A 23,741-nucleotide genomic window follows, 5' to 3' on the forward strand; every position below is an offset into this window, starting at 1 on the left:
TATGTTCAGCTAAATTGCACATTCATAGTACTAGGCACTTACAGAGAACGTAAAGAAACCCTTAAAGAGACTAATGAACATAAAAAGGACAGAAGCCATAGTATGTGATGTACAAAGAAGTGAGTAGAGGTACCAAATCTAATTCATTACCACCCTTCTGCTGCCCTCTACCAATTCTTTCTCTCTCAGGATATTCATGATTGGCTATATAATGACCCTTTTAAAGTATGACTTGACTGATACTGGGCACCACATTTACAAGTGTCCTGGGAGAAGTCATAAAGAGTTGACTTGGATCTGAGAGCATTACACCAACAAGAAGTATGCACTGCAGAAATCCCACCCTTTGGGCCTGGCGGCAGTGACTGAGAAGGTGGAGATAGAACTGGCAGAGCCAGTGAGTACTAAGCCCCTCGAGCCCCTGAGAGTAACTGAGTTGGCTGGTATACTGGCAGCCATGTGATGCAGCAGGTCTGTGTTCAGCATCCAGGATGCCTGCAGGGTGCTCTTTGTGTCCATGTTCTTCAGGTCCAAGGACGATGACAACATGGTCTTCCAGACAGAACCTAAGGAAATCAATGGTCATACCTCTGGTATTAAAAAGGCTCTGTGGTGCTGTGAGGATAAACAGATCCTTTCAGCTGCTGATAAAACTGTTCTACTTTGGGTGGGATCACACTACTATGACAGAGGTGAAATCTCTAAATTTTGATGTCTTTAGTAGTAGGGGATGTATTCCCAAGGGAATGCCTGGTAATAATGTATGGACCATCTGTTGCTTTTCATAGTGCAGTAAGTTTGGACTCAAATCCTTTGAAGCTCCTGCAACCATCAACTCTGCATCTCTTCGCCCTGAGAATTTCTTGTAGCAGCAAATGAATATTTTAAACCTTATAAATATGATTATAAAGATGAATTAAATCCTACAAAGGACACTCTGGTCCCATCCACTGTGTGAGGTTTAGTCTGATGGAGAACTCTATGCCAGTGGTTCTGAAGATGGAACATAGAGACTGTGGCAGATTATGGTAGGAAAACCTATGGTCTTTGGAAAGGTGTGCTTCCTGAAGATAGTAGTGAGCTGGCAAACCTGAGGATCAGTTTTTCAGAGACAGCAGAAGAAGAGAGTGAAGAAATTGCTTCAGAGAATTCAGATTCCATCTATAGTTCAACTCCTGAAGTTATGGCCTGAGCATCAGACAGATGCCACAGATAGTACACAAATTACAGACTAAAACAAGCACAGAGAAGCATCAGCCTCTGAGTTACTCTCTGCTTAAGGCAAACATGAGCAGTAAATAATGAGGAATATGAATAAGCCCCAGTGCTAGAACTTACCAACTTGGTGATACCTATCAGTGAAAACACAAGAGTATCAGATGAAGACAGATGGAGTTATACTCTTGTAGTCCAATGGTCTGTTGTCTTTTTAATGAATCTGTATAAGCCAGCATTCAATCTCTCTTATTACAGTTAGATTTCTGGTAGCTGTTTATGTTATTATGAAGAGGGGAAATGTATTGGCTTATTTTTCTGACTCTTCCCTTAAAGCAGAAAGCTGGGTTGGTTGGTTTGTTTGCTTTAGTTACAAAGAAGAGGAAATACATGATTAAAGCAATGGGTTTGACTTCTCTTTCATTGTACACTACTTCTGAACATATAATTGTTTTGCCTTGTCTCAATAAAATGCCTCTAAAACAAAGACATCCCACCCTTTGTCAAGGGTCATTCCTTTAAAAGTGTTTGCACTCTGTGTTCCTGTGATCTTCTCTAAGATGATTAAGTCAGGGCAAGGATTTATTTCCTTCTAACACCTAATTAGTCTTCCCAGGTGGTGCAGTGGTAAAGAATCCTCCTGCCAATGCAAGAGAAGCAGGGGACATGGGTTCAATCTCTGGGTCAGGAAGATCCCCTGGAGGAAGAAATGGCAACCCACTCCAGTATTCTTGCCTGAGAAACCCCATAAACAGAGGAGCCTGGTGGGCTACAGTCTGTGGAGTCACAAAGAGTTGGACATGACTGAGCAACTGAACACACACTCACTTTATTAGCAAGGACAAACTTAACTAATTCACCATGCAGTTTAAACCAGACATATTTGTTTTTTATTTTATATATATTCTCTTCTGTCTCTATTTGGTATAATTCTTCTTTTTTCCAAGGTAAGAAAATCAGTTTGCTATAGAAAATACACTTACCTATTTATCTTAACTTCAAGCATGAAATAATAAGCATAGTTTTAAGGAAATGTTTAAAAATAGTGTTATTTTATTGCATGTGAAAAGTGGTAGTGAATATTCTTTCTGTGAACATAGATATCAACAGTTTAGTTATGATTTCTGTATTTTGTGTGTTCCCCTCTTTTTTAAAAAAGACTTTTGCTTTATAATCGTACATTGTGAAAAATGAGAGGTAAAAATATCCTCTAATTTTCTTTTTAATTACCATATGCTCTAAAAGGAACTTGAAGCTGGCCTAGAAGTTTATGGTGAGGGATTATAGGTTGCTTGGTTTGTATTATACTCACATGGAAGCAAGTATTTATTGAATGCCTGAATTTACTCACCCCTACAAATTTAGTTTGGAGTCCAAGTCCAGATTAAAGCATTGTCCATGAAGCATATGTATGTTATATTCCTGTTTTGTTTTTTTGTTTGTTTGTTTTTGTGACAGTTAATTTTTAAAGAGCAACTTTCACCCAAAAAACTGGGCTTCTTAAATGTAATAGAGCTTGTTGGAGCACTTAGTGACATTCTCCATGTTGAGTTCAGGGAAGGACAACAAGACTTGCTGGTGTTTGATGCTGATATGAAGCCTCTAGCATCTGGTGAGTTGTATTACAGTATGATGCAAACCTGATGTTTAATTATCTCTGTAAGGACAAGGAAAAAGAAAGCATCATTTAGCTAACAATCTTAACTTGTAACCACATCAACCAAACAGATCACATGTTAGCCTTGAAAATGTTTCGTATATAATGACCTCCTTCCTGATGATGTATGTTGTAATAATGCTGCTGTATTAAAATCTGAGTTTTTAAAGTTTACTTTCTTCATTGTTTAGATTTTTTAATAATTCTGAAGAAATAAATTTTCTGAAACGATGCTCTCATGGGGAAACCCTAGGTAGTTCAGTGGGTCTTAACTCGGTTGCTGAGCACTGAGTAGTATCTGTAATTCTTTTATGTAACTACATTATAGTCCATTTAGCCAGTCTCTTATCAATGGACATGTAGAGAGTATCCCTTTTTTTATATTACAAAATATACAGTGTTCAATATCCTTGTGCCTACATCTTTGTATAGTTACTAGTGTATTTCTTTAGGAGCTACTATGGTTTTATGTCTATCTGGAATCCATGTTAGGGTGTCAACCTCTTATAATTGTCATAAACATGTAAATTTGAACAAAATATGTGATTGGTTTGGGAATTCCCTAAAAACTAAGAGATTGTATTATGGAATATTAAGTGGTTACATACACTGGGGTTCTGTTGTACATTAGTAGTACAAGTAGTTATATTGTACATTAAGCAATAGTGAATGTTTACAGCTAAAGTTGAACAAGAAATACATTGAAATCAGGATGTTGAGAAATAAAACCTTTCACCAAAGTTTAAAAAACCTTACCAGACTTCTCTTCCAACCCCCGCCCCCAACATAAATAATGTAAGATTTGTTCCCATCTGGAACTTCCCTTGTGTCTGTTCATACTGAAAGGTCTGCAAAGACAGGTTCATATCTATCATTATATGTCCAGTGCCTGGCACATAGAATGTGCTTAGTAATAGTTTACAGACTATTTTAATAGATACACATAGGCTTCTCTATTGGTCATTTCAGATGGATCTGTGTCATCAGTCAGAAATTCATGTTTAGTTCAATCAGATAAGAAAATAGAAGCCAAAGCTTGTGTGTCCAGTCCCCCTAGAAATTCACTGTCTACTGCTATTATCAAGGAGACTACTTGGGATTGCCCTTCAAAAAACCATAAGGAACCAGAACAGAAGATTTTCAAGAAGCCTAATCTGGTGGTAAAACCTTTGCAGCTGGTGAGTATGGTTTGATGTCTGTCTCCATGTACTGGAGATTCTGCATTATGAAAAGTAACTGAATGAGTGTTTCTTTAGACAAAATTTCTGTTTGAGAAAAAGTCTTATTTCTGGACATATGATTTCTTAGACAAGACCAGAACTTTGGTCTGAAGTCATCTTATACAGCGTTTATTCTGGTTTTCAGTCTTTTATATAACTAGCTTTCCTTGAGTCTCATTTCAAAGTTTTCAATTGGCTTTGAAGACCTGACTGTTATTTGAGGATGACATTGCTTGACAGACATTGATTCTCTGTCCATGTGTTTCAGTAGGCTTGAAAACCTTTCAGGGCTTCAGTGGGAAGAATTGAGAAGCTTGGCTATAACTATTCTCAGTACTGCTGCAGGTTGCCCCTGCAGCTAGCCTCAGTTGTAGGGTGCTTTTCTCTTTTACTTGATCTCCACACACACACTTCTCCGCTTTTGTGTTCTCATCTCCTGTTAGTTGCTTTGTCATTATTAAGGTGTTAGTTGCTTCCTCTTCTTCCCTTTTGCCCTTTATACCTGGCTTCTTCCGTGGAGGGAAAACATTTAGTTTGGAGAGCCTGCTGTGTTTTCTAGAGGATGATAGAAAAGCCTAATGGAAAATAGTATATTTTAGAATAAAAGTGTTTGAGAAGCCCCATTTTTGGTTGGAAGAGTAGTCTGAAACTTAATCCATTCTTTAAAGTTGCCTTTGTTGGTGGGATTGGTCAGGATGAGGCTGTAACTTAGTTCACCCTCAGTATTTGAAGCAGCATGTTTTCCGTTTTGCACAGGGCGGTTGTGTGTGATACACTTTTAACTCTCTTTATGTAATAATGTAAGACAGTACTTTTTGTACTTTAAGGTAGGTAAGGATCATCTTGGAAATTGTTTTAAAGGCATAACTGGGGGTCTCACTTCCAGATATTCTGAATCACTGAATCTGGGCTAGAGCCTAAGACTTTTCATTTTTATAATTTGCAAGGTGTATCTTGTAAAGGTAACTCATGAAACAAACTTTAAGAAACATTGTCAAAGTTTGACATGTTACTCAAAGATTTATAGTGGTTTCTTTGTTTGTTTGTTTGTTTGTTTAATTTGTAGCAAGTAGAAATTAACAAATCCCAGCTCAACTTGGCAATGGCAAATCATGACATCCCACCAGATGCTGTGCGGGACAAGAAGTTATGCAGACTGCCCCCATTAGATACCAGTACCCTCGTGGGTGTCTTTGTGGAGTATATCATCTCTCCTAGTCAATTCTACATCCGAATCTACAGCAGGGATTCATCAGAGTTACTTGAGGACATGATGATTGAAATGCGGTAGGAATCTGTTATTTTCAATGTATTTTTCACGTACCTTGTTAAGTCAGTTCTCAAACATTTTGGTCTCATGGGTTTTAAAAATTAAGGACTCAGGAGAGCCTTTGCTTATCAGTATTTATTGTACCAAAAATAAAACTGTGAAAATGTAAAATGTTGTTTAAAAATCATGATTAGTTCATTTTTCTGAATATAAATAACATTTTTATGGAAAATAGCTGTAGTTGGCTTACTAGATGAAAGTTGTATTTCAGTATCTGCTTCTGTCTTTAATTTCTTGAGATACATTCTCTTGGTGAAAGTTTATGAAAACATCTGGCCTCACATAGATACTTAGTTGGGAAAGAGAGTATTTTAACAGCCTTTTCAGAAAATTGTGAACACTCTTTTGATGGTATATGAAAACTTGACAAGTAGTGGTGTCTTAAAGTTAGATGTAATGTGGAATTTGAACTTTTCAAACTCTACTATGTTAAAATACATTTTCTAACTTTGCACTTTGAATGAGTCCAGGATTAGCTATATAATTGCAGGCTCCAGTGCAAAATTGAAATGCAAGACTTCTTGTTTAAAAATGAAGAATTTCAAGACAGCAGTAGCAGAGCACTATTAAAGTAAGCATTCAGTTCAGTTCAGTCGCTCAGTCGTGTCTGACTCTTTGCAGCCCCATGAACTGCAGCACGCCAGGCTTCCCATGCCCATCGCTGACTCCCAGAGCTTGTATATCCATTGAGTCGGTGATACCATCCAACCATCTCATCCTCTGTCACCCCCTTCTCCTCCTGCCTTCTATCTTTCCCAGCATCAGGGCCTTTCCAGTGAGTCAGTTCTTTGCATCAGGTGGCCAAAGTATTGGAGTTTCAGCTTTAGCATCAGTCCTTCCAATGAATATTCAGGACTGATTTCCTTTAGGATGGACTGGTTGGGTCTCCTTGCAGTCCAAGGGACTCTCAGGTGTCTTCTCCAACACCACAGTTCAAAAGCACCAATTCTTTGACACTCCGCTTTCTTTATGTTCCAACTCTAACATCCATACATGACTACTAGAGAAACCTTAGCTTTGACTAAACGGACCTTTGTCAGCAAACCTTTGTAATATTCTGCCTAGGTTGGTCATAGCTTTTCTTGCAAGGAGCAAGTGTCTTTTAATTTCATGGCTGCAGTCACTGTGTGCAGTGGTTTTGGAGCCCACGAAAATAGTCTATCACTATTTCCATTGTTTTCCCATCTATTTGCTATTAAGTGGTGGGACTGGAGGCCATTATCTTAGTTTTTTGAATGTTGAGATTTAAGACAACTTTTTCACTCTCCTCTTTCACTTTCATCAAGAGGCTCTTCAGTTCCTCTTCACTTTCAGCCATAAGGGTGGTGTCATCTGTATATCTGAGGTTACTGATATTTCTTCTGGCAATCCTGATTCCACCTTGTGCTTCATCTAGCCTGCCATTTCACATGATGTACTCTGCATGTAACTAAGTTAAACAACCTGGGTGACAATATACAGCCTTGACATACTCCTTTCCCAATTTGGAACCAGTCTGTTGTTCCATGTCCAATTCTAGCTGTTGTTTCTTGACCTGCATACAGATTTCTCCGGAGGCAGTTAAGGTGGTCTGGTATTCCCATCTCTTTCAGAATTTTCCACAGTTTGTTGTGATCCACACAGTCAAAGGCTTTGGAGTAGTCAATAAAGCAGAAGTAGATGTTTTTCTGGAACTCTCTTGCTTTTTCTGTGATCCAGTGGATTTTGGCAATTTGATTTCTGGTTCCTCTGCCTTTTTGAAATCCAGCTTGAACATCTGGAAGTTCTTGGTTCATGTATTGTTGAAACCTAGCTTGGAGAATTTTGAGCATTGCTTTGCTAGCGTGTGAGATGAGTGCAATTGTGCGGTAGTTTGAACATGCTTTGTCATTGCCTTTCTTTGGGATTGGGGTGAAAACTGACCTTTTCCAGTCCTGTGGCCACTGCTGAGTTTTCCAAATTTGTGCATATTGAATGCAGCACTTGCATAGCATCATCTTTTAGGACTTGAAATAGCTCAACTGGAATTCCATCAGCTCCACTAGCTTTGTTGGTAGTGATGCTTCCTATGGCCCACCTGACTTCAGACTCCAGGATGTCTGGCTCTAGGTGAGTGATCACACCATCGTGGTTATCTGGGTCATGAAGATCTTTTTGTATAGTTCTTCTGTGTATTCTTGCCACCTCTTCTTAATATCTTCTGCTTCTGTTATGTCCATACCGTTTCTGTCCTTTATAGTGCCCATCTTTGCATGAAATGTTCCCTTGGTATCTCTAATTTTCTTGAAGAGATCCCTGGTCTTTCCCATTCTATTGTTTTCCCATATTTCTTTGCACTGATCACTGAGGAAGGCTTTCTTATCTCTCCTTGCTATTCTTTGGAACTCTGCATTCAACTGTACATATTTTTCCTTTTGTCTTTTGCCTTTAGCGTCTCTTCTTATCTTAGCTATTTGTAAGGCCTCCTCAGACAACAATTTTGCCTTTCTTTTTCTTGGGGATGGTCTTGATCACTGCCTCCTATACAGTGTCACAAACCTCCATCTATAGTTCTTCAGGCACTCTGTCTATCAGATCTAATCCCTTGAGTGTGTTTGTCACTTTCCACTGTATAAGTAAGCATAGAGACCTTCTAAGTGTGGACTCAATGGAACTGGCCCTCAATTTTACCACCATTTGTGATTTTAAAACATCATGCATTGGTCTTTTGGAAAATACTGGTGCAGTGAGTTATATACATGTTCCAAATGTGGATGTTTCATCACACAGTATATATTTAAAAATATCACTCATTAGTATCTCTGATATCATCAGAAAAGTATTATGCGTTAAGAAGCTATCAAGCTCACGGTGCTAGATATGACATTTGGAAAATCCTAATTTTAATTGGAAAGCTTTTGAATTTTATCATTGACAATAAATACTGTAAATGTTTTCCTGAAAGTGACAAGCCCACTTCATTCTTGAGAAAGTGTGTGCCAAATACCCAAATCTGAATAAACATAGTTTCTGAGTGGACCTTTCAAGCAAAAATGGTGTTTAATAGTGTCTTATTCATCTTCCAACTAAAAACAATACTCCACACGCACATACACACACACAGAGCAGCTAGTTCAGTTCACAACTGAAATCCATAAGTGCTTTTCCTTAAGACAACTTAGGAAGTATTTTACTTGTACTTCCATTTTTGTTACAGAGAACATTGAAAAGATAGTCACTCTGTGTTTGAGGTTTAATATGCTTAATAATTTTTATTGCTTTATCATGGACATTCTTAAGTGAAATTAGCCTTTTTCTTTTTTAAAAAAATTTAATTGGAATGCATGGCAGTGAAAAATAAATGACGACTAGTACAGTTGAATGCCACTGGCTTGATTCAGCAAAGGCACCTGGAGTTTTACCCTTTTGTAAAACTTTGTAAAAGCAAAGGCACCGTAGCTTTTATACCATCAATGCAAATATTAACACAGTGAAAAGGACAAATAATTATTTTCATAATAATACATATATTAAAATAGCTTTGATCTTATGAACTCTTTGAAAGTGTGTCAGGGTCCCAGGAATTTGTAAACTGCACTTGGAGAATTACTGCTCTAAATTATCTTTTCTCTATTGAATAATGATGTCTTTTGGTAGTAAACACTGTGTAAAATGTTTATGTTTTCATTCACTTTAGATTTATTCATGAACAGCAATCTGATTTTTACATTGGTGTCACATATAAGAGTAATTTATTTTGTGTCTCTCCAAAAGCATACTGTATTTTTTCTAAGTCAACTGTATCACTATATTATATACTATATGCCAAGAATACTTGGTATAATGTTACATAATGACCACTTAGTAAACTTCTATTTGAAGAAGTTTATTGGTAAAGAGAAAGGATTTGGATATGAAAAAGAAGATTAATTGGTATCAGTAATAAGCATTACCAAATCAGAAAAAGTGAGAATTTTTCTTTGCCTTTTGCCAAGACTTTCCTGCTCTTGATACATCAATAAAAAGGATCTTTAATTTTTTTCTTTTTCTATGGATTTCTTTTATGGAATTCTGCAGGCGATGTTATTCTAATCAGTTGGTTTCTGATCGATATGCCATGCCAGAGTGTTTTATCCAGCCAGGACATCTCTGTTGTGTAAGGATTTCTGAGGATAAGTGGTGGTATCGGGTCATTATCCATCGAATTCTCGGGAGACAGGAAGTTGAAGTGTTCTATCCAGATTTTGGAAACATTGGAACTGTTCCGAAGTCTTCCCTGAGATTCCTCAAGTGAGTTCATAAATTCATTAAGAACAATTTAGGTTTGAACCATAATGCTGAGGCTGTGGGGGAGTGAGGACCTCTCTTCCTTTTCTCCTGCCTCTCTTCTTTCTACCCTCCTTTCTTCTTAGTGCAGATTTGGCAAATGGTCATTTAGTTTCACAGCTGGATCTCTTATGTTTTCTCTCACATGGCTGTGAATCTGAATGGACCATGAGACTAAATTTCATTCTCTTATTAAGAAAATGATGCTTTGGGTCCTGCTAAGAGTTGCATTTATATATCATGAAGTTTGGACTGTTTCCACCTATATTTTAATTTCATGGTTTTCAAAGACTGTTATGTTTTACAAATTTCTTTCTTAGACATTAGTGTGAAGTGTTAAGACATTTCATTTAAAAATGCATGCATTAAATACTCTGAAATGGTATAAAAAACTTAAATCAAGAAGTGGATAAGACTTGCACCACAATTACTGAAGCCCACATGCCTGGAGCCCGCACTTTATAGCAAGAGAAGCCACCTCAGCGAGAAGCCTGCGCACTGCAGTGAAGAGTAGCACCACTCGCTGCAACTAGAGAAAGCCCGCATGCAGCAAGAAGATCTAGTGTGCTCAAAAATACATAATTTTTTAAAAGGGATTAAAAAATAAGAGATTCCATAAAATGCAGTTTTAAAATATGATTAAATATTCATATATTTGTCTGTTGCAGGTGCTGTTACACCAAGCTTCCTGCTCAGGCGATCCCTTGTTCTTTGGCGTGGGTGAGACCAGTAGAGGTATGTTTGTTTGCTTCCCATTTAATCAGCAAACATTTGATGCCAAGGACAATTCAGAGTTCTCAGGATAAAAAAATAAAACATGAAAAAGAAAGTCATTGTAGACAGTATGGGAGAAAGGCATGTAGACAAAATTAATTGTACTGTGTCAGATTTCCTAGGGAATTTTATAGTGTATGATAGAGATACAGAAGGAACAGCCCTCGTTTCTGTTCAAGGTAATCAGAGACGGTGTCTTAAAAGAGGTGACATTTGCATGAAACTTTGAAGGAAGGTTAGCACCATAATTGAACAAACAAGAAAGACATTCCAGGCAAAGGAAGAGCAGCATGTTAGATCTCAAATTTGAGGAATTTTAAGTGGTTCTGTTTGGCTATGTAATAGAGGACGAGCTGCAGTTGGTGCATGGCAAATGATGTCGGAGAAATAAGGGACTAAGGTGGAGACCCGTAGTCATGTGCAGGAGTCTGGACATTGTCCTTTATTTTTTTAAAAACTTTATTTTGTATTGTCGTATGGCCAGTTAACAAACAATGTTGTGATAGTTTCAGATGGACAGCAAAGGGATTCAGCCATACATATACATGTATTCATTCTCTCCCAAATTCCCGTCCCATCCAGGCTTCCACATAACATTGAACAGAGTTCACTTATCTTAGGTTAGGTTGGTTATCCATTTTAAATATAGCAGTGTGTACATGCTAGACGTTGTCCTTTAGTTTCTGGGAAGCAACTAAAGGGAACTGCCACAATTAGAAATACATTTTTTAAAGAATTCTCTACTGACATTGTTATGGGAGATGATTGGTATGGGATGGAACAGGAGTCATTTTCATCCATATAGATACATATATTTATGTAGTTATAATTATGCACCTAATTTTGTCTTTTTCCCCTCAGAACTCTTAATTATACATAAGGTATACATTTATTATCCCATGTTTGTTAGTTTAAATAACTTATCAGTAGCTTCCATTTGTTGTGATTGTTCAGTTGCTAAGTTGTGCATCACTCTTTGAGACCCCAAGGACAGCAGCACACCAGGCTTCCCTGTCTTTCACTGTCTCCGAGTGTGCTCAGATTCGTGTCCATTGAGTTGGTGATGCTATTTAACCATTTCATCCTCTGCCAGCCTCTTCTCCTTTTGCCTTCAATATAGTATTAGAACTATCTGCTAATGAAATTGAAGCTTACAGATTTACTCTTTAGGAAACAAAACTATATTGAGGTAACATTGATTTATAACATTATATGTTTCATGTGTACAACACTGTATTTCCACTTCTATATACATATACCCTACCACGTTCTCACTACCAAAAGTTTATTTTCCATCAGATGACCCAACCTGCTTTACCCATTTTGCCCACACCGTCTTCCTTCCCTGCTGATAACCATTACTCTGTTCTCTGTATATACGTATTTATGTGTCTGGTTTGTTCATCATTTTGTTTTTGTTTATTAGTTTTTAAATACAAGAGTGTAATCATGTGATGTTTGTCTTTCTCCATCTGACTTGTTTTACTTAGCATAAAATGCTCAAGTTCAATCCATGTTGTTGCAAACGGTAAGGTAACAGCTTTGTTTTTTTTATAGCTGAGCAGTACCACATCTTCTTTATCCTTCTATTGATGGGCACTTCACTTAATTCACATCTTGGCTATTGTAAATAATGCCAAAGAATGTGAGGGTGCAGATATATTTTCAGATTAGTGTTTTCATATTCTTTGGATAAATACCCAGAAGTGAGATAGCTAGATCATATAGTAGTTCTATACTTAATTTTTGGAGGTATCTCCATACCGTCTCTGTCTGTCCACCAATTTACATTCTCACCAGTACTGTATATGAGAGTTCCCTTTTCTCCACATCATTGCCAACACTTCTATTTCTTACCTTTTTGATAATTGCCATTGTTACAGGTGTAACGTGCTGTCAAATTGTGGGTTTGATTTGCGTTTCCATAATAATTAGTGCTGTTGAGCATCTTTTCATGTACCTGTTGGCCTTTAGCATGTTGTCTTTGGAAAATGTCTCTTCAGTTTCTTTACCCATTTTCAAACCAGACTGTTTTTGTTGTTGAGTTGTATGAGTTCTTTATGTGTTTTGGATATTAACCTCTTATCAGATATATCATTAGCAAAAATCTTCTCCTATTTGGTAGACAGTCTTGTTGTAGTGCTAGTTTCCTTTGCTGTGCAAAAGCTTTTTAGCTTGATGTAGTCCCTTTTATTTAGTTTTAGTTTTGCTTTTGTTTTCCTTGCCTGTGGAGACATATCTAAAGAGAGATCACTAAGACCGATGTCAAAGAGCATACTGCCTGTGTTTTCTTCTAGGAGCTTTATTTAGTCTCAGGTCTTAGATTTAGTCTTGGGCTTCCCTGATAGCTCAGTTGAAAAAGAATCTGCCTGCAATGCGGGAGACCTGGGTTTGATCCCTGGGTTGGGAAGATCCCCTGGAGAAGGGAAAGGCTACCCACTCCAGTATTCTGGCCTGGAGAACTCCAGAACTGTATAGTCCATAGGGTCACAAAGAGTCAGACACTACTGAGTGACTTTCACTTGCATTTACACCTTTAGTCCATTTTGAGTTAATTTGTGTGTATGGTGTAAGACAGTGGTCTATGCTCTAGTTGCAGTATGTGGGCTTCTCATTGCTGTGGCTTCTCTTGTTGCAGAGCATGGGCCCTAGGCTGCACAGGCTTCAGTGGTTGCATGAGGGCTCAGTGTTGTGGCCCACAGGCTTAGTTGCCCTTGAAGCATGTGGGATTTTCCTGGACCAGGGATCAAATCCATGTCCCCTGCATTGGCAGGTGGAGTCTTAACCACTGGACCACCAAGAAAGTCCTGTTTGGTTCTTTCTTTTTAGTTTCAATCTCTTTGGTGAAATATTCCTTCTGTTCATTAATTTTATTCATGAGCTCATTAAACTGCCTTTCTCACTGCTCATTGAATTTCTTCACAACAGCTATCTTGAATTCTTTAACAGTTAAATTGAAATATTCTATAACTTTGGTTTCTGGAGAATTGTCATTGTCTTTTTGTGGTACAGTGTTGCTGTGAGTCTTCGTGTTGTTTGATGAAGTATTCCTGAGCCGGTTTTGAATGACAGAGTAGGAGTTTGATTTCCTCCAGTAGGTGGCGCAACCATTTAAGTTTTGGGTTTCTTTAACCTGCGCTGCCTCTGGTTTTATTTGAGAGTTGGCCCTTTCCAGCCGCCACCTTCCCTGTAAGAGGTGTGGCTCCACGCCTCATTTGTCACTGCTTTTTGTGCCACCAGGGTCTTTGCTGCCTTGCTTCTGCCGTAGCCGCTGTTGTCATCTGGATGGTGGGCTCTTTCCTTGTGTTAGGGCTCCCCTTGAGGCCCAGGACCTGCTGTGGGGAAAGGTGATGAAGAGGGTGCAGGCGGGGCTGTGGGCGCCTTGGATGCTGGAGGGCCGGGGCCCCAGGCCCCACTGCTGCTCCTGCCTGAGGCCGTGGGTGCCAGGAGCGGTCAGGCGGCCACAGTTGGGCGCACCGCCTTCCTTGTGGCTACCAGTTTCTCTGAAGCTGTGTGTTCCACCGCCTCATTCAGAGGGCCAGGTTGCCAGCATGGACTCTGCAGTTGCCCCGCTCCTCTGTGCATTTCAGTCCATCCCCCTTTGGGTGTGCAGATGTGTGGAATTCTGCAGTGCCCTGTTGTGCTGGGCAGAAGTACGTTTTTTGAGTTGTGGATGTTTCACTGGATATAGATTGAAGGGGAGAGACAATGGTAGTCTTTACCACTCTGCCATGTTTCTGAAGTCTGAAAACTGTGTTCTTCATTTTTAATATGTTTATGTGTCGATTTATTCTTATTTATCCTGCTTTGTGGTTCATTGGAATTTTTATCTGTGCATTGTTACTTTTCATTAAATCTGGCTAATTCTTAGCCATTATCTCCTCAGTTACTATCTTTTCCCTATATTCATATTTATAGCCCCCCCCCCCCCGTTTCTCTCATTTTGTAGAACCATAATTAAAAATATGTTAAACCTTTTCAGTTTACCTTCCATATCTTTTAACCTCTCTTCTGTAGTCTATATACATTTCTGTTTTCTGTGTTGCATTCTGGATAATTTTTCTAAATTATCTTCCAGTTTACTAATTTTTTAAAAATTTATTTTTTAATCGAGGGATAATTGCTTTACAGAATTTTGTTTTCTGTCAGACATTAAAATGAATCAGCCATAGCTGTTTATTTTTTATTTCTACCTAATCTGTTATTGAATACACATATTAGGGTTTTACTTTTGATTATTATTACTCTATTTTTACTTTCTAATTCTAATATTATTACATTTTTACTTTCTAAAAGTTCTCTTGATTTAATTCTGCTAGATCGATTTTTAATAGATTTCAGATCTCTGCAGAAGCTTTCAAGTTAATTTCATTTTTTGTTTGTTTTTACATGTAGTAAGTTTAGTTGTTTTGTAATTCCTCTGGAAATTCAGATATCTAAAGTTTCTGAGGTTTTGTATTAGTTATATTGTTATTTGTGATTCATTGTCTCTTTATATACTTTTTATCTTTGCCTATGTCCTGCTCGTTGACTTTTTAAAAAATTTTTGTAAAATTGGTTGGAATATAGATTGAGTTTGCCTGCCTCCAGAAAGATTTACATTCTCTTCTGCCAGGTACCTAGCAGTCTAGAACCATGTTAATTTAAATGAACAACCTGAAGATTTGTGTACCACCCAGTTGATGTGAAAATTGAGCTGCAAATCCATGTGAAGGCTAATTTATTTTTTTTTTTTGCCTTAGTCTGAGCATGTATCCCTAGGGACTCAACTTAATAAACTCCTCTCCACTCCCTATCATGGGTGGATACTGGCTTGAATTTCTGTCCTCTGACCTGTAAAATCATTGAAACCAAAGTTCAGATTAGCCTGGATTAACAGATAACCTTAAGACAAAAAGAGTTGCCACTTTCCCTTTAACTTTGACCTGTTAATTTGTTACTCTTTTGTTAGCTCTCTGATGTTTTTTGGACATGTTTTAAAAATATTTTATCTAAAATTTTTAGTTTCTGTGGGAGGGTTGGTCCAATAATTTAACCCAATCGTTTCCAAACATGGAAGTTTTTCATCACATTAAGATAAGTTTTTCCCATAATCGCATTTTCATAATTTTTCCTTTATTCTACCTTTTATCATCCCCAAATCATAAATATCCTTGTGTTATTCTGATATTTTCATGGTTTGATTTTTCCACTAAAATCTTTAGTTCGTTAGGAATTCACTTGTAATTTGTGGTTTGGTTTTTATAAATGATGTTTGAAGCTGTCATCTGAATCTCATATCTTGATTGTATTTCAGGAACATTGGACACCCAGAGCTATTTTGCAGTTCCAGAAGTTGTGTGGTTTGAAGCCATTAGTAGGGGTAGTGGATGAATATGTAGATGGGATCCTGAACATTTTCCTGTGTGATACATCCTCAAATGAAGATGTCTATTTCCACCATGTTTTGAGGACAGAGGGTCATGCTATTGTATGCCGAGAAAATGTCCCTTCTAAGGTGGAGCAGTCTGAATGTATTTTGTAATGTATTTTGTTTAATCTCAACCCTTCAAGGTATAAGAGAATTTAATACAGAAGGTTATTTGATTGATTCTTTAAGAGACATCTGTGAGATGCCTGGCTTACTGAATGCACAGCACTTTCTTAATTTTCACATGACCACAGAAAACTACATTTGGCTTATTGTCTCTTAGAATGTGAGTGCTTTTATTTTAAATAATGGAGGATTCTGTCTTACCCTCAAGTATTTGACTCTCTGAAGTTTTCTTAGAGAAGAGCAACACTTTCTTATTTTCTAATTATTGATAGCAGTGTCTACATCACCATTAATATTGGTGTTGATCATTTTTGTGGCTAGCAGGCACTATCAGTATGGGAAAAATTCTATTAAATTTTAGAAGATAATACATTTCCACAACATTTGAGGATTATGGAGTGCTGTTTCCATTTTTTTTCTGAGAAACTAAACTCTTCCTCCTCCTTTTTCTTATTCTAGGGTTTCAGAGACCTCAACCCTTTAGCTTTATACACTAAATCCAGTGTGAGGCCTGAGGACATTGTCCTGAAAGAGCTGGGCTATTCTTCCCAGCAGCACTATTTTAATGAAGACCGAGAGATCAGTCCACAATCAAAAGAGAGTGACTTATATACCCTGGTAAGAGGTTTTTGCAAATATTGTCATATTCTTTTTATAATTGTTAATATTTAATGAGTACTTACTGTATGCCAAACACTATAAAAGGCACTTTAAATATATTATTTAATACTCATAAAATGCTTGTGATGTAGTGACTATGTGCTTAGTTGCTCAGTCATATCCGACTCTTTGCAACCCCATGGACTGTATCCCACCCAGCTCCTCTGTCCATGTGGATTCTCCAGGCAGGAATACTGGAGTGGGTTGCCATGCCCTCCTCCAGGGGATCTTCCCAACCCACGGATCAAACCCCGGTCTCCTGCATTGCAGGTGGATTCTTTGCCATCTGAGCCACCAGGGAAGCCCAAGAATACTGGAGTGGGTAGCCTATCTCTTCTCCAGAGGATCTTCCCGACCCAGGAATTGAACCAGGGTCCCTGCATTGCAGGTGGATTCTTTACCAGCTGAGCTAACCAGGGAAGTTGTAGTGACTATAATTAACCTTATTTTAGCAATGAGGAAACTGAGGCATTTGCAAACGTGGGGAAGTTTGGAAACTACACTGTAATCTCAACAGTTACCTTTTCTCTCATCATTTGCTGGTCTAAACCTTGATTTCAGCCATGATTTTTCCTGCATAATTTCTCTCATATACTGAATTCTGCCACCACCTTGGTGCAGTTGTGACCTTACCTGCATGGATCCAAATGCTATTTTTTCTTCCCTCTCCACACTTGAGATGTTTTTGAAGTGTTCTCATTTCTAACTTTGCTGTAACCTCATGGCAACTCCTACCTACAGCAATAACAATAATATTATTATGTATTATTCCATACCACAGTTCAGTTCAGTTGGTCAGTTGTGTCCAACACTTTGCAACCCCATGGACTGCAGCACACCAGGCTTCCCTGTCCATCACCAACTCCCAGAGTTTGCGGAAACTCATGTCCATTGAGTCAGTGATGCCATCCAACCATCTCATCCTCTGTCATCCCCTTCTCCTCCTGCCTTTAATCTTTCCCAGCATCAGGGTCTTTTCAGATGAGTCAGTTCTTCGCATCAGGTGGCCAGAGTATTGGAGTTTCAGCTTCAGCATCAGTCCTTTCAATGAATATTCAGGACTGATCTCCTTTAGGATGGACTGGTTGGATCTCCTTGCTGTCCAAGGGACTCTCAAGAGTCTTCTCCAACACCACAGTTCAAAAGCATCAATTCTTGGGCACTCATTTTTCTTTATGATCCAACTCTCACATCCATACATGACTACTGGGAAAACCATAGCTTTGACTAGATGGACCTTTGTTGGCAAAATTATGTCTCTCCTTTTTAATACGCTGTATAGGTTGGTCATAGCTTTTCTTCCAAGGAGCAAGCGTCTTTTAATTTCATGACTGCAATCACCATCTGCAGTGATTTTCGAGCCCAAAAAAATAAAGTTTGTCACTGTTTCCACACCTATTTCCCATGAAATGATGGGACCAGATGCCGTAATCTTAGTTTTCTGAAGTTGAAATTTAACCCAACTTTTTCACTCTCCTCTTTCACTTTCATCAAGAGGCTTTTTAGTTCTTCTTTGCCTTCTGCCATAAGGGTGGTGTCATCTGCACATCTGAGGTTATTGATATTTCTCCCGGCAATCTTGATTCCAGCTTGTGCTTCCTCCAGCCCAGCGTTTCTCATGATGTACTCTACATATAAGTTAAATAAACAGGGTGACAATATACAGCCTTGACATACTCCTTTTCGTATTTGGAACCAGTCTGTTGTTCCATGTCCAGATATAACTGTTGCTTATTGACCTGCATACAGATATCTCAGGAGACAGGTCAGGTGGTCTGGTATTCCCATCTCTTGATCAATTTTCCCCAGTTTGTTGTGATCCACACAGTCAAAGGCTTTGGTATAGTCAATAAAGTAGAAGCAGATGTTTTTCTGGAACTCTCTTGGCTTTCTTAATGATCCAGTGGATGTTGGCAGTTTGATCTCTAGTTCCTGTGCCTTTTCTAAAACCAGCTTGAACATCTGGAAGTTCACGGTTCACATACTGTTGAAGCCTGGCTTGGAGAATTTTGAGCATTACTTTGCTAGTGTGTGAGATGAGTGCAATTGTGCGGTAGTTTGAGCATTCTTTGGCATTTCCTTTCTTTGGGATTGGAATGAAAAGTGACCTTTTCCAGTCCTGTGGCCACTGCTGAGTTTTCCAAATTTGCTGGCATATTGAGTGCAGCACTTTCACAGCATCATCTTTCAGGATTTGAAATAGCTCAACTGAAATTCCATCAGCTCCACTAGCTATGTTGGTAGTGATGTTTCCTAAGGCCCACCTGACTTTGGACTCCAGGATGTCTGACTCTAGTTGAGTGATCGCACCATCGTGATAAAAAGATCACAGTGACACTGGACTTGTACTGTGTGGCAGGTGCTGTTCTGAGTACTTGCATGTACTCGTTAATTTAATCTTCACAACCACTTTACCAGGTTGTTTCTTTAAGATCCCCATTTTACATATATGTAAAGTGAAGCACATTAGTAAATAATAAGTTAAATGACTTTTCAACAAATGAGCAAATAAATAGACATGTCTTCGAAGTCTCTCATATGCCTCATGGCAATAAGTACTGAGCTAAAAATATAGGTTGGGCTCAGTTTGAGAGTCCCCAAATTTATTTTTTCCGGACACAACAAAGCTTTTTTCTTTGAGTAAAATATGAAAATATTGTTTCGTAAGTATGTTTTATATATCTGACTTTTTAAATTATAGGGATAACGTTGTTTTGTTAGTGGACTTGCATTTTTAGAAAAGATAAAAAGGAAAGGCTATTTTGCTGTACCCCTGAAACTAACACAACATTGTAAATCAATTATATTTCAATAAAAAATTTTTTTCAAAAGAGCATTTGACTACTGGGAGATTAACCTACTCTGAAAAATGTGTATGAATGTTTACTGCTACACGTTTAAAGCAATATCAACGTTTTAGATTTCATTTTAGTTTAAAGCTAGTTAAAATTAATTGGGCTTGTTTAACCTGTCAAACTTTCTGAAATCTGAATTTTTGTTAATCCTTATTACTTGATTAGAAGTTATGTTTCCTGATTCTTAAATAGGGAATTGAATTTTCAGCCTTAAGAGTTTTTAGAATATCTTATCATCACTGTGTTGATGTCTTTAATCATAGTTAAGTCCTGAAAATGAAATAAGGCCATCTTTTCTGCAAAGAGATAAGGCCTAAAGCTTCTCTATTGTACCCCAGCCTGTATTTTAACATATCAAGACTCCCACATGCTACATACACACATAAACCTACCTCTAAACACCTTGTTATTTTTTAGTCACTAAGTCATATCCAATTATTTTGTGACCCCGTGGACTATAGCCCACCAGGCTCCTCTCTGTCCATGGGATTCTCCAGGCAAGAATACTGGAATGGGTCGCCATTTCTTTCTCCAGGGGATCTTCCCAACTCAGGGATCAAACCCGTGTCTCCTGCATTGGCAGACGGATTCCTTACCGCTGAGCCAGCAGGGAAGCCCCTCTATACATCTGATTCCCTCTAATCCTTGCTTTTCTTTTAGGCATCCTAACAGTTTGATTTATCTCCTTTATTACATGTTCTCAGACATCTTCCTCCTCCAGTATTGTTTTGGTCAGTGTGACATCTCTGTGTTGGCTCTACATGAAGGTTGTGCTGTGATTATCTGATTGTGTATCTTCATGCTATATTTGAGCTCTTAGAGCTGGGCCCCTGTTGCATTCATCTTTATACCCACAGAGCTACCCTGTACACATTACATAATATGTACTCAATGATTGTTAACCGGTGCATGCGTCCTCAGTTGTGTCCAACTTTTTGCGACCCAATGGAGTGTAGCCACAGGCTCCTCTGTCCATGGGATTCTCCAGGCAAGAATACTGGAGTGGTTTGCCATTTCCTCCTCCAGGGGATCTTCCTGACCCTGGATTGAACCCGTGTCTCTTATGTCTCCTGCATTGGCAGGCAGATTCTTAACCACTGCACCGCCTGGGAACCCCTTGGTCTGAACTAATTTAACAGGACGGGAATGCCTAGGGTCAGTGCATAAAGTTAGAAAATAATGTTGCATATGCATGAACCATAGTGAAAAATTGCCCCCAGAATTTATAGGTGTGTAAATTTTGGAAACAGCATTACTATAGAAACAAAAATAATTTCTCTTTTTTATCTACTAGCAAGATATTAATGATGAAAAGACTTTCAGTCACCTTAGATCAGTCACCTCAGAGGAGCCATTAAAGGATTCTAAATTAAATTCTTTGAAAATACAAGATAAGAGCTCTGAAGAAGATTCAAAGTGGTCCATCCCAGAGCTAAAGGATCTGAAAGAAGAAAATGAGGTAGGAAAAGGGGATATAGCTTTTTAAAAATGTAATTAATAAATTCATAAGTGAAGGAGACTGAAGTAAGATAGCTCTTTATGACGTATTCATTGTGGTGCCATCAGAGCATCTCCCACAGATGAATTACAAACTCTTCAGCAATCACCAAGACCAAAGTTTCAGCAATGTAGCCTCGATCAGAAAAAAGAAAAGCCATTATCTGACTCCTGGGCAATTTTGAAGAATTATGCTGTGATTAGAAAGTAGTATTGATATATAGTATTAGGAAGACCCATCAAGAAAAATGTTTGACAGCTCTCTTTGGAGGACATATTTTAATCAAATGTCCATGTGCTCACAGCTTTTTTCTTTTTTTTTTCAAAAAAAAATAAGAAAAAATCGAATGTTTATGTACGCACAGCTTAGAGTTCCCCATAACCCCTTCCCCTTCATTTCCTATTTCACAGAGCAATCATTTTCATTTCTTTTAATGTCTTCTTTTGGAATTTGTCTCTATTTCTTTCATTAAATAGCATGCTTATATTGTTATTTCCTTATTTTTCAGTTTTACATATGTATGGCCTTCCCAGCATGAGAGATGAAGGTTTAGTTCTCTTTCATCTCTTGTCCCCCACCCCAGACAAAAATATCCTTTCTGTTCTCTCATCGTCTTACTAATATGTCAAACTTTCCATTAGGTCACCATTCATTCAATATTTTGTTATTGTGACTCTGTAAATGCTATATACAGTTAAGTAATATGTGATGTCAGGTTTTCCTTTCCTGCATAACTTTTATTTTCTCTGGTGTTAATACTTCTTTCTAAGTGAATATACAGTAAGCAATTGACTTTGTACTCGGGGTACTGTCCTATCAATTTTAATACATGTATAGATTTATGTAACCACCACGATAATCAGGATGCAGAATGGTTCCATCATCTGAAAAAACTCCCTGATGCTACTCCTTTATAATCACATCTCCCCAAATCCCTAATCCTAGCAAGCATTTCTGTTTTCTGTCTCCATAATTTTACCTTTTCAGGACTGTCAGTTAAGTGGAATCATGTGCTATGTAACTTCCCAATAGAAACTTCTTTGATTCAGCACAGTACCTTCATTTAAATCATTGCATGTATCAATAGTTCATTTCTGTTGATGATGAGTAGTATGGTATGGATATATCACAGTTTGTATATCCATGCATCCATTGAAAGACATTATGGTTATTTAGTGTATGAACTGATCTTCTATATTTTGGTATGAATGGATCTTCTATCAATATTCATGTACAGGCTTTTTAATAAACATAATCAAGAGTCGGATTGCTGGTTCATGTGGTAAATGTATGCCAGATTTTTACAGACTGGCTGTACCATTTTGCATTCCTATCAGCAGTATATGAGTTCCAGTTGTTCCATATCTTATCAGCACTTGATATTGTCAGGAATTTTTATTTTTAACCATTTTCATAGGTGTGCAATAGTAGTATGACAGTGTGGTTTTAATCTGCATTTCCCTGATGACTGTGATACTGACCATCTTATCATGTGCTTATTTGCCATCCACATGTATTTCTTGGTGAAATGCCAGTTAAAGTCTCTTGCCCATTTTTTGAATGAGTTGTTTGTTTTCTTACTATTGGGTTTTGAGTATTCTTGATATGTTCTGGATATGTTCCGGATAGCCCTTTGTCGGATTTGTGATTTTCAAATAGTTTCTCCCACTTGTAGCTTCATTCTCTTAATGGTGTCTTCCATATAGGAAAGGTTTTTAATTTTGACAAAGTACATCATTTTTTTTTCTTTTATGTACTGTGTTTTCAGTTTCAAAACATCTTGATTTAATTTTAGTATAAGGGGTGAGATTTAGGTTAAGGTTATGGATGTTCAGTGGTTTTAGTGCTATTTGTTGGAAAGACTATGCTTTATTGAATTTTAAAATATTTTTTGACATCATATTTTATATCTTTTTGTTTTATGTATCTCTTAACTACTTATTGTAGATATAGACAATTTTACTTTTAACTTTCCTTTATAGGTAGTTGTTATAAGTTATTCTTAGCTTTATAAGTAGTTGATCTATTACCTTTACCATATGTTTGCTTTTACCATTGAGATTTTTCTTATAATTTTTATATGTCTAGTTGTGATCTTTTCTGCTTTAAGAAGTCCCTTTAACATTTCTTGCAAAACTGATGCTGAACCATTGTAGACTTTTTGATGATGGCCATTCTGACCAGTGTGATGCCTCACTGTAGTTTTTGATTTGCGTTTCTCTGATAGTGAGCAATGTTGAACATCTTTTCTTGTGTTTATTAGCCATATGTCTTGTCTTTTTTGGAGAAATGTCTGTTTAGGTCTTCTGCACCCTTTTTGATTGGATTGTTTGTTTTTCTGGTATTGAGCCTCATGAGCTGACATTAAATGAGTTGCTCTTGTTTTCATTCTCACTTTATACCCTCAATTCCAAAAAACTTCATAGTAGTAGTTCCTGAACTTTTGCAGTATTTATGGTATAAGTTGGGTTGCTTCTCAGATTTTCCTCCTGAAAGCTCAGGATTACACTTTCTCAGGACTACTTAATAAGTTGTACCTTGTCTGATTTCCTGTATCCAGAACATAGGTGATGTTTTCCCCTCTTATTTCTCTTTGACTATAAGTTTATACCTTGAATCTATTTTATTTTGGTGCTATGTCAGAAGGGGAGAGCATAATGAATTGCATATTCAAACTGCCATCTTTACCCAGAGTCAGGAAAAATTGTAAAC

The 23,741-nt window shown here is 37.7% G+C and overlaps 1 protein-coding gene and 1 pseudogene across 3 annotated transcripts in view; both read left to right on the forward strand.

Moving 5' to 3' along the window:
* The window catches only part of TDRD5 (tudor domain containing 5), a 101,327-nt gene that overhangs the window by 66,675 nt on the left and 10,911 nt on the right, over nucleotides 1–23,741 (forward strand). For all 3 annotated transcript variants that reach the window (XM_043924353.1, XM_043924354.1, XM_043924355.1), the window contains 8 exons: nucleotides 2,674–2,827; nucleotides 3,842–4,050; nucleotides 5,159–5,379; nucleotides 9,458–9,670; nucleotides 10,375–10,441; nucleotides 15,777–15,977; nucleotides 16,476–16,634; nucleotides 20,826–20,990. In XM_043924353.1, the coding sequence (XP_043780288.1) occupies nucleotides 2,674–2,827; nucleotides 3,842–4,050; nucleotides 5,159–5,379; nucleotides 9,458–9,670; nucleotides 10,375–10,441; nucleotides 15,777–15,977; nucleotides 16,476–16,634; nucleotides 20,826–20,990 (1,389 nt within the window). The remainder of the gene's footprint in view (nucleotides 1–2,673; nucleotides 2,828–3,841; nucleotides 4,051–5,158; nucleotides 5,380–9,457; nucleotides 9,671–10,374; nucleotides 10,442–15,776; nucleotides 15,978–16,475; nucleotides 16,635–20,825; nucleotides 20,991–23,741) is intronic.
* Nucleotides 239–1,192, forward strand: LOC122708181 (annotated as a pseudogene).

The sequence above is a fragment of the Cervus elaphus genome, chromosome 14, assembly GCF_910594005.1.
Source record: "Cervus elaphus chromosome 14, mCerEla1.1, whole genome shotgun sequence".
Classification (NCBI taxonomy): Eukaryota; Metazoa; Chordata; class Mammalia; order Artiodactyla; family Cervidae; genus Cervus; species Cervus elaphus.